Source organism: Ptychodera flava (assembly GCF_041260155.1).
Source record: "Ptychodera flava strain L36383 chromosome 23 unlocalized genomic scaffold, AS_Pfla_20210202 Scaffold_24__1_contigs__length_23054250_pilon, whole genome shotgun sequence".
NCBI classification, from domain to species: Eukaryota; Metazoa; Hemichordata; class Enteropneusta; family Ptychoderidae; genus Ptychodera; species Ptychodera flava.
Window position 1 is genome coordinate 13,350,988 of NW_027248278.1, and position 11,880 is coordinate 13,362,867.

Here is an 11,880-nt window from a genome sequence, read left to right on the forward strand (position 1 = left end):
AATAGACAACGCAGATGGAATACAACGGGAAATATTTCCGACATTAGGACAGAGTTAAAGCTATTAAATCTCTTTGAGCAATTCCTTAATATGGCTATTGTTTCATCGCTACAGACGTTGTACCCGTAATGTTGACAATCACCAACGCTGAACTTCCAACTTTTATGTATGACACACCAAGCGAAGTCATGCTCGATATTAAACTTCGCAATGCGGGAGGCACTACGGTTCCAGGCGGCGTCGAAAACCTGGGATTCAGCGCTTTCGTTGCCAGCGACAACAGCATTGACGCAGAATTTCAGGTCGACTGTGGTGACGTCAATATCAACTCAACCACTTTGTTGAATTCTATCGGACCTTGGAGGGATACTATATACAGTGACGTCAGAGTTACTGTCACTATACCCCAGCAACACTGTAGTGATTTCAACTACCTCTGCATCGTCTTCAAGAAAGGTTAGCATCTTCCCAATAAAAATGATGAAGATGTTATTAAATTTGCTGATACCCTGCGAATGGCTTACAATAACAATATTCAACATTTGTTTCAAAATCTAAATTGTTCGCATATCCTTACGTTTGACTTTGCTCATTTACTCTGTATGTGAAAATAACGATAGCAATTAAAACAAATAATGGTAGAGAGACTTAGTTGGCTCTGTTGTATCTGTGTTATTTGATCCGTAAATGTGCTCTTCACATTTCAAATTTGCATTGTTGAAGAAAAGCAGTCGTTCAAAGTTTCATGCCATACCATATATCATTTTGCCGCAGCCTCTGACAACGCTACATTCGAAGACGACGAGAGCAACAATCATATATGTCTACCATTGGACGAAGTGGCCGCTGGTGGCGCTGGTGTTGTCGTCTGCCCAAGCGAACATCCCGACCAGGAAACCCGGCAAAGTTTTCAATGGGAAACGTGGCATTGTGGGCTCTCCTCGGAGTTGCCTGCTTTCTACTGGTATCGGGCATCTTACTCTTCTTGTGTTTCCTGTGTCTTACATTCATCAGTGTCCAAAGGAAGAAGAACAAAGTTGATGTTGAACAACAACGTGAAAACCACACAATCGTTATCGACGTCAACAGAGTGGAGACCTCAATACCGACACCAATTACTGCATGGGAAATACAGAATATGTAATTGCATACAGCCATCAAAATCAGGCACGTTGCCTTTGGTGGCACTATTGTCTTTCAGCATGATTGCGTAATCTGCATATTTAAGGAAGCCAGGGAGACGACATATTTGGTAGTTGTACTAAATTTTTCAAAGATGAGATGAAAAGTTTACAGAATCGAAGTGCTTCTTCGCCTCGCGTCAGGAGGCCATGAAGACAGTAATGCTTCTCTTGGTGATAACTTCCTGAGAAAAACATTGCTGTCGTTTACATATCCCGTCCATGACTTTGTAAAACAGCAGGTGACCATAGGAAAGTAACTCCGATAAAATACAGTTCACGGGACTTATACGAATAAGATGAACAACGGATTGCTTGAATATATATCGACTATCATTCGTGGAATATTTAATTTTCTTAAATGTTGTTTACAGACATGTGCAATAATTTGATAACCTGAACGTAATCTGAAGTTATTGTTATTTATTTAGTATTTAATGCATGTATCTTAATCGATGTATCCTCTTTTTCTTATTTAGTAAGATAAAGTAATCTCCGGAAAACTAGCCAAAAGTTTTATATATATATAACACTATATGTTTCGAGATTTTAATGTTTGGCTTTGCAGTTTTTCCACTGTGTTTCTTATAATGCTAAGTGGCAGTCCTGATATTGAGTGGTGGACCTGAAGTGCTCGTTATAATTATCAAATTGTTTAATTATTAAGATTAAAATTGAGACATAAATGTATATATTTTAAAATGAAAATAAATATTATTCTATAAACTTGTCCTTTTGATTTTTGTGTTGTGCTCATTCAATCTGCAATGTAAATCACGTAATTGAAAACAACAGCAATTACTATTTATTTTAAATATTTTTGATATGATCAGCTACTTGACAGGAAGATTATATTATACCTATATGAAGTATTTTGTGACACAATGTTTAAAAACGCAAACAACATTAGACAAAGATGCAAACAACATGAAAAAATGAAATCATGAATGAGAATTACGAATTGTAAGTGTTGCAGGACAAAGGCTAGAGGATAATTTTCTTTCAACCTTAGTTTTGTTAAATCAACAGGCATAACTGTCACTATACATTGCCTGTAGAAAGCCTGCATGTTATCCCCAAATCTGACCGAGTTTTCTTTAGAAGGCTGCTTTTTAGGCATCGAGGTCCAATGTCATGCAATTCTTCACTACAACAGTTTTCAATGGTGAGGCTGGTACCTAAATATTATAATACAGGGATGAAAGGGCATCTAAGTAAAGACGATCTAGGAACGGATTTGTGCTTAAGTTGCTGTGAAGTCTTCCCTTGGTGCACCGTGCAGCATAATTGTTTGTGTGGTACATGTCAATGCCAAACACGAATCTTGATTCATAGCTCATTTATGAATTTTTATGGCTGTTATACTAAATTGTAATAATGAGACTAACATGTAAACAAATCTCAGATCAGCATGCTCAAACTTGATGTAATTAATGAAATATATCTTGAGTGTTTTTACAATATGGTTTGAAAGTTTAAAGATTGAACGTGACAACAATATGAATGTGTCAGTGCACACATTTTCACAATATCTCAGGAGAGTAAATTTATGCGTTTCACGTGTAAATGCTATATTTGAACGTCCCTGGAAGTCAAATTGCGCAGTTTTCATGTTAATGCCAAGTGTTAAAATAACAGTGAAGAAACATGCTGAATGTTTACTTCTGAGAACAATGTCCTCTCCATTGTCGTTCCGGTAATTTCCCCTCCCAAGAAAGCATGGCCATAAGAAAAGTTACACATAATTATTTATTGTCCTTTTTACCCTTCGCGCCTAATGTAGACTTCCAAAAGCAAAGAATGTCAACGTGATAAAATTAACACTGTAGACTTCTGTTTATCATTCAAGCAAAACGTTTGATGCTTAATGTACAATTTGGAGATATTGTCTCGTAGGCGGTATGGATATTGGGTTGACTAATGTGTAATTTTGACTGTAAGTTTAGTGGAAACTTACTGTTAATTTTTACTTAATCTTTGTAGTTTAAACCGTCCACGGTACACCTGTAGCCAATCGGAACTTAGTGTCCCCGGGGACATTCTCTATAGTGTGTCGTCTCCCATCTGTCAAATATTGTACGTTATTGGTCACTCTGTAGTCTAAATTAACGTTTTGGCGACAGACAAGTAATTGATAATGTTATAGGGTATTCGACAATAGACCAAGTAAGCCAAATGCTCACCTGGTCTCCTAGACCGTTCCTCGTAAGCTTTACAACTTCCGTTTGTTAAGTTGCCAATGTGAAACAAATGCGGTTAAGTAACATGTAGCACATTATGGGTGCAAAGTAATGGCACCAGCGATTTCGTTTCTCTGTGTAATGAGAAATCGTATCCCCACAAAATTCCGTAGCAATTGGAGACACACCTGTCTTCTGAAGTGCTAAACTAGTTTTCACTGTTTCTGTCTCTCGAGGAGTTTCCGAGGACGATAAAGCATATCGAATCTTCGCTTTACGCCAACTACGTGCGGTTGCCAATATTCAGGTCCCCTCAAAAAGTGTGCGATCGATCCCTCTCAAGTTTAGGAGCAGTTTTTTTTCTTCAGGCCATGTCTACCGCCACCAGTGGTAGCCACGAAGACGACACCACAGAAGACTTGCTTCCTACAGCCCTTACATATTTTTTTCCGAACAATAAAGTTTTATGTCTATTGCAACCTTGTCAAATATCGAAGAAGATGAACTCTGTAGGCAATGCATCGACCCTATAACGTTGTGGCTCACGGCAATGGTAATTTCCGCAATTTGTTTATGACTAAAACGTTTAAAAAACAGCACGCTGTTAAACAAGCTCAAATACTCCTGAACTTTTATCGATTTTATACTTTTTAAACAACTTCTTGATATAATTATAAACAAGACTTACACATAACTTACGCTGACATTGTAATGTGTTGGGTGTACGCCCTTCTCAGGTCACCTGGACACTAGCGTACTCCAAATTGGACCTTTTCGAAATATGTCAACGCGTCGTGAAATCCAAGCCAACAAATTCGCGAGTCTTGTTGATACTTGTCTAGATTCCACTATAATTTTAAAGTAATCTTGATTATCAGCTAAACCAGTGTTAGTTCCGCAAACTGCATATGCACTCTATTTAAAAATGGTTTTCGTATCATTCAACTATTATACGCACGCACGCACAGGCAGTCTCTTTAAAAGTCAGATGTATAGTGGAGATGGCGACGTTTCCACCTTTGATTGTCAGTTAGTTGCTGCTACGTCAGCTAATAGTCGCCTCTGTTCTGTAAGAAGTCGAATGCCTTATCCACATCTTGTTTTACTTTGCTTGACAGGAGAAAATTGCTTGCAAGTTCTTGAGGTTCTCGTCTGAACTCTTCGTGTGTCCTTCTCGGCAAACTTGTTCGATGGAGGATTAGTTAAAATCTGGGTTGGGAAACAGTCAGTCTCCTTACAGCAAACACCGTAAAGGACACAATCGCACAATTAAAGATTACACGACTCATTAGACACCAGTCATTCAAACCAATTCACATATCCTTCAACTATGACAAGTAAAACACTCGTACGTGATATTTTTGTTGGTTTTTACAAATCGGGTGGTGGGAAGGGTCAAGAGATTTCACAGCTGAACGAATCGTAGAAACCTCTTTGTATATCACGATGCGGCACATCGGGACACTTAACAAGTTGATCCTTCGAATGCAGTCTAACGACTGGGAAAAGGGCCATCTACAAGCTTCATGTCTTGCGTGTCCTTATAACTCACGCTAATTTATTCTTGTTAGGGCACATTCTACGATGTAGATTGTTTCTTAATATTTATATTAGAGAACTTGTTTACCAAAAATGACTGGTTTATAGATTCATTGCTCTGTCCCGATAATGTTACTGTACAATTTAAAACAGTAGGCAAATTTTCTGTTAATACAAAAACATTAGTATTTCGTAAGTCATCGGAATATTTGACATTTAACAGAGGAACTAGACTTGCTACGTCTGTTGGCATATGAATGTCAAAACACAGTACACTGCAAAAGGAATAAACTTCTGCCGGCTTTCGCGTTAGCGGGAGACTATTGCGTAGAACGTAGTGTGAACACGATGGCCCACACTGCTGCCGAGAAAAGCCAAGCGACGATGGGGGCAGTTTTCAGGGAAACTATTGAAAAAAATCAAGTAAGCCTTGGGTGAGATTCCGTAGGCTGCACGTGAATCGACAATTTAGACACAGTGTCAACGTAGTTCAACATGGCAATCGTAAACTGCGACTGTGAGTATCGGTTTCGCCCGTAATAGAAGCTAAAATTACGCCATTCATTGTAATTATAATCACAACAGCAGTTTGTTTTAGATTCCAACTGTTGTAAGCAAATTTTGTTCAAATAGTCACCAGAGCCGTCGAACACACTTGTTGTTGATAAAACCATACAGCACTCATAAAACAGGAAAACACATAAGCAACTCAATTTCGGAGAATACATTATACAACTACGATATTTGACCGTGACAACGAAAGTATGCCCTACGGTATAATGATGTGATATTATTAGCTCTGATGATGTAGTTGATAAAGCGATGAATTACTCGTAAAAAGGTCGTAAACTGAATCATTCAAGATATCGCATGACCTTGACATTGTCAAAACTCGACCGTGAACGTGTCGACGTAAGTTTGTCCCTTTGTATGGCAAGGACAGGATATTGATAGTTACGTATTATCAAATGTTTACAACGTCACTTAAGTTCACCTCCAACTGTATCGATTATTGTCTCAAAGAGAGGCGTTTATGAGGGAACAAATTCTTCATATAGAGCTGTCCACTGCATTACTGTCAGAATACGGAATAGTACCACAACCACTACAAGTTCACAGAGAAACTCTACCCAGCCTTTAGAAGAGGGACATAACCCATTTTTCATTTAACTCAGTCGTCCATATTCACCTGACCCAAGAGCCTTTGATTACGTCGATTTAAAAAGGTGAGTATTTCAAAATGATGAGCTTCATATCTTGTTGTAACAGAGTTGAAGTCATTGCTGTAAGCCAATTAGACATTTCACTAGCCATACACGTTCGTTTATAATGATTTCTGGTCTTTGAGATGGTTGAACCATTGGTTGAGCGAAGTATTTATTATAGAAAAAAGTTTTAAGTGTCTTTTAAAATAATATAAAAAGGAACTGAACTATAATTACAGAGTTTAAATATGAAAACCCTCAACATTTAAATATACGGATGTCTGTAATTGATAATATAAATTTCGTTTTACGAAAAATCTCAATTGCTGATGCAACTGAATATGTAGACCTCAATTAGTTGATGAACGAGGGCAACAAATGCAGTGAGAAGTGCGATGCGCAGACCGAGGCAATGAAACAAAAAAATATCGATTTTACAATGAAATGCGTCAAAAAGCATTTGTTATGGGGAGATACACAGAACAACTTCATTACTTATCGCCTTAAACTCTTGACTTCTGTGTAGCAACAAATTTCACAATCTATGAAATGTGTGATCATCGGTCAGAAATGACGCTGTGATTAGCAAGAACATGCCCTTTTCAACTAGCAGACTAGTGAGGGTGAAAATGAGCCAGTAAATATCAGTGCCATCAGTGTCGTCCATGGCATGAAATATGCCATTAATCTCTGTACGTAGGTAACAATATTCTAGGTCAGTCTTTTCCCTTGTGTTTGCAATGGGCTTTTAAGGACAAAATTGCCAGATGTATGGAAAGTTACTGACATATTTTGTCATTCCTATTATCCCCAGATGTCTTCCCCAAGTCTACGTTGTCAGTTACTAGTACTAATCGGCTGTGTTATAGTATCGTCTGCAACTGATGCAGGTAAGATTTGTTTGTTACTATAACGTACTAATATTTGTATGTTAACTTTTCGAAAGATTTGAATAATTTTAGCTTTTCAGTACGATGCTACTACTTTTCCTCTCAAAAAGAATGTTAGGAAGATTATTCAATAAGTTCTGTGGTTGACACGGAGATCTGATATCAGACGAAAACACGACTGTTCATCAAATGATAAATAACAACATTCCCGGTTTTATCTCAAATCAGTAATCTAGTAATTTTGTTGACATAATCTTCATTTGTAGCTTTTGTTAAATCTTGACGCGCAGCTTACCTATTCAGACACCTATTCAATCCATTTGCAACGGTGGTACCAGGCGGCCCAAGATGATGCTATTTTTATTGTCATTTTCTGTGAGTTATGTGGAGCACATGAATTTCTTATTTACCTTGAACGAAACCGATTATTTGACCTTGTGACATCATTTTCTCTTATCAATGTATCTTTTTCAGATTTGTCACTAGAAATCTATACCATCTTCAACCCCATGCCCTTTATGGTGACCTTTGAAACGGGAACGAATGTGTCAATCAACGTCATGTCAATTACAGTAAGAAACAATGGTCCGGATGATCTCCCCTCTCTCAGTAGTGGTCAAATCCATTATGACATGGGTATGTACATCGTGGCATTGGAGGGGGACAAGATGGGAGATCCGGTTCAAGTCGGTTCTTTCTCACTGAACGATGACGTAGTTTTGCGCCGTGCCAATGGCATTGTTGCTGGTGGTGACCAAGCCTACCAAGTGCCTGATTGGCCAACTGCTGTGATCAACTACCCAGCCGAGAAATGCAAAACACATAGCCACCTTTGTGTTGTTTTAGAACACGTTGGTAATTACACAGACTACAATAGTGACAATGACTTCTTCTGCCTGCCTTTTGTCAATGGTTTATTCAGCGAATCAGTGGGACCAACAAACTGTCCGTCAGGTAAGTTTGCCTTGACTGGTCGGCAATCAATTAAACAGATATTAGGTTCTCTATGTCGAGACACAAGAATTCAAAGATGAGCTTAAATTTTGATGACAGAAAAGGATAAAAAAATTCGTAGAAAGACCATTTCAGATAGATAGATAGATAGATAGATAGATAGATAGATAGATAGATAGATAGATAGATAGATAGATAGATAGATAGATAGATAGATAGATAGATAGATAGATAGATAGATTGATTGATTGATTGATTGATTGATTGATCATAATCTTAATCATAATATCAATAGACAACGCAGATGGAATACAACTGAAAATATTTCCGACATTAGGACAGAGTTAAAGCTATTAAATATCTTTGAGCAATTCCTTAACATGGCTATTGTTTCATCGCTACAGACGTTGTACCCGTAACGTTGACAATCACCAACACTGAACTTCCAACTTTTGTGTATGACACACCAAGCGAAGTCATGCTCGATATTAAACTTCACAATGCGGGAGGCACTGCTGTTCCTGGTGGCGTCGAAAACCTCGGATTCAGCGCTTTCGTTGCCAGCAACAACAGCATGGACGCTGACTTCCAGGTCGACTGTGGTGACGTCAATGTCAACTCAACCACTTTGTTGAATTCTATCGGACCTTGGAGCGATACTGTATACAGTGACGTCAGAGTTACTGTCACTTTACCCCAGCAACACTGTAGCGATTTCAACTACCTCTGCATCGTCTTCAAGAAAGGTTAGCATCTTTACTGTTTTTTTAATTGAAGATGTAATTGAATTTTATAGCATTCAACAAATGGTTTCTAATTAGATTTTCATACATTTATTTCAAAATCTAAGATGTTCGCATATGCTTACATCAGAATTTGCTCGTTCAATCTACATGTGAGAATAAATAACGGTACAAATTGAAAACAAAAACTGTAGAGGCTTAGCTGCCTTAGTTGTATCTGTGTGTGTTTTATTTGTTCTGTAAATGTGCTATTCACATTTCGTATTTTCATTGCTGAAGAATAGCAGTCGTACAAAGTATTATCAAATACCATGTATCATTTTTTTCGCAGCCTCTGACAACGCAACATTCGAAGACGACGAGAGCAACAACCTTATATGTCTACCATTTGATGACGTTGCCGATGGTGGCGCTGGTGCTGTCTTCTGCCCAAGCGAAGATCCCGACCAGGAAACCCCGGCAAAGTTTTCGATGGGAGACGTGGCATTGTGGGCTCTCCTCGGTGTTGCCTGCTTTCTACTGGTATCGGGCATCTTACTCTTCTTGTGTTTCCTGTGTCTTACATTCATCAGTGTCCAAAGGAAGAAGAACAAAGTTGATGTTGAACAACAACGTGAAAACCACACAGTCGTTATCGACGTCAACAGAGTGGAGACCTCAATACCGACACCGATTACTGCATGGGAAATACAGTATATGTGATTTAATACAGCCATCCAAATCAGCATAAAAGATACTAAATTACATGGCCTTTGGTGGTGCTATTACCGTTAAGCACGATTGCAAGATATGTATATTGAAGGAAGTCAGAGAGACGATACACTTGGTAGTTTTACTAAATTGTCGGAAAGATGAAACGAACATTTACAGAATCGAAGCGCTTCTTTTAACTCGCGTCTGGCAACCATCAAGAAAGTAATCGACAAGTCTCGCTTGATGATGATTTCTTGAGACAAACATTTCTGTCGTTTACATATCCTGTCCATAACGTGACGTCCAAAAAAACATGGGCCCTGGTAAAGTAATTCCTACAAAATGCGATTAATTAGACTAATAGAAATAACATGTACAACGGACGTCATGGTCAGAGAGAGAGAGAGAGAGAGAGAGAGAGAGAGAGAGAGAGAGAGAGAGAGAGAGAGAGAGAGAGAGAGAGAGACAGACAGACAGACAGACAGTTTGACTGACGGGACGGACAGACAGAGAGACAGACAGACAGACAGACAGTAGGGAGGAAAGGAGAAAGCGGGGATGATTTGCTAGAATATATGTCGACTATCATTTGTGGGATATTACATTTTTTAGAAGTTGAATGTAGACATGTGCAATAATTTGACAACCTGAAATTAGTAGTCTGAAGTTTTGAAGTTATTGTTGTTTATTTAGTAATTAATGAGCGTTGCATTTTAATCGATGCATTCTTTTTTTTCTGAAATAAAACTTTTATTTGCCCTTCCGTTTGTTTTATAGATTAAAGGTTAGGAATAACGTAATCACCGAATACTTAGCTCAAACTTACATATCATATATATATATATATATATATATATATATATATATATATATATATATATATATATATATATATATATATATAATACTATTATCAAGATTCTAATATTTCGCTTTCCAATTTTTCCACTTTGTTTTTTATTATGTTCATTGTTAGCTCTGATATTCAGTAGTAGACCTGAACTATTCATTATATTTATTTAATTATTAAATAATGAAGATTAAAATTGAGATACGATTGTATGCACTTAAAAATGAAAAATAAATAATATTTTATAAAATGATATTGTTGATTTTAGTGTTTTGCGCATTCAATCTTCAAGGAAAACTCGTAAAAACAAAGCAATTACTAAAATACTTTTGATAGTATCAGCTCTATGATAGGAAGATTTTTATACTGATATAAAATATCTTCTGACCAAACTTTAAAGATACAAACAGAATTAGACGAAAATGCAAAGAAGGCTATAAATGAAATTACGAACACGATTATAATGAGAAAATAAGAAAATAAACTAAGAGCGTAATCAAATTGAAAATTATATCAAAACGAAATAATGTTAAGACAAGTGTTTTGGCACTAATCTCATCCAATATTTTGGTGACATACATCCATGCGTGACAAGGATTATTGTCTGCTTCGCCGGAGTGGTTTTTAACTTTCTCGTTGGAAGAATGCTTGACATATCGTTGTCCAATGTCATGCCTTTCGACAAAGAACGATGATTTTGTAAAACCTTTAAGGCGTCTTCCCCCAAATTGTAGCATTGGGTCAAATCAGACATTCCGTTGTAAGCCAACGTTGTGTGCAGTTGAGAGCGCAGGCAACATCGATAGTTGTTTAAGTCACCACAGCTGATATGTGATTTGTGTGATGGCATATATTTGCCACATTTTTCATGGTCTGGACCACACCACGAAATACATAGTTTGCCATTTGAAAGTCTCCGTCTTTTTAAACGCCCACTCCTTTATTCTTAAACAGACAAAATCCTTAATAGTTGTACTCACTCTGGGGCCACAATCCTGGATAATTAGATACATTATCAGTAGTGCTGTTGTGAATAACGTTACAAAATTCGCTTGGATTGACAATGCTATTATAACAATACTATAAATACTTTTCCCTCGAATAATGTAGTCGGGTTTGATGGACATAATTTGTGACGTAGTAAAGCTCAGAGTACAATCTGCAACAACAAGCACTGATTGAACACTGAAAAAACTATTGTCCGCATATCAAGCAGCAGTGTCCAATGTTGCGCACACGTTAAACTAATTAAGTAACAAACATGAAACTGCACACAGGACAATTTCAAGTAAACGCTCCAGTTTCCAGAACAGTGAGCTACAATCATGATGAGCAGTAATTTCTTGTTCCTGTATTCACTGTCTGTATACCAGAGCATGTCTACTATGTGGAACCAAACAAAAAAGTGATACGATCTACCACTTACTCGTAGACCACTTAGTTTGCATTCTACTAAGACAATGGACGCGTCCACTTTCATTGTTTCCTCTGTTTGGCATGTACGTTCAACATATTCACATTAGTTTTGTGATCGACAACCACTGAATGACTTTAATTTCTACCCCTTCCATCACCACGTATGGATTTGACACTGTCACTCTTCTTTGCCTTTACGAAAATGATAGGTAGCACATGATGAATCTTA

General features: G+C 37.5%; 1 protein-coding gene and 2 long non-coding RNA genes across 3 annotated transcripts; all 3 read left to right on the plus strand.

Annotated features, from left to right (window-relative positions):
• Window positions 1-334: 334 nt before the first annotated feature.
• On the plus strand, window positions 335-1,904 carry LOC139124999 (uncharacterized). Its single transcript, XR_011550125.1, has 3 exons — window positions 335-456; window positions 775-1,355; window positions 1,434-1,904. It is a non-coding gene; the product is annotated as an uncharacterized lncRNA (long non-coding RNA).
• Window positions 1,905-5,986: 4,082 nt separating this feature from the next.
• LOC139124745 (uncharacterized) lies at window positions 5,987-7,660 on the plus strand. The gene is made up of 3 exons (XR_011550017.1): window positions 5,987-6,126; window positions 6,920-6,995; window positions 7,470-7,660. It is a non-coding gene; the product is annotated as an uncharacterized lncRNA (long non-coding RNA).
• Window positions 7,661-8,356: 696 nt separating this feature from the next.
• On the plus strand, window positions 8,357-9,700 carry LOC139124960 (uncharacterized). Its single transcript, XM_070691076.1, has 2 exons — window positions 8,357-8,695; window positions 9,024-9,700. The coding sequence occupies exons 1-2, from the start codon at window positions 8,428-8,430 to the stop codon at window positions 9,392-9,394; spliced, it is 639 nt and encodes a 212-aa protein (XP_070547177.1). The 5' UTR covers window positions 8,357-8,427; the 3' UTR covers window positions 9,395-9,700.
• Window positions 9,701-11,880: the final 2,180 nt, after the last annotated feature.

Bases quoted from the DNA above. Each gene is read 5' to 3' on its own strand.
- LOC139124960 (XM_070691076.1), top strand. From the start codon at position 8,428: ATGCTCGATATTAAACTTCACAATGCGGGAGGCACTGCTGTTCCTGGT. The intron at 8,696-9,023 runs GTTAGCATCTTT...TTTTTTTCGCAG, and splicing joins CTGCATCGTCTTCAAGAAAG to CCTCTGACAACGCAACATTC.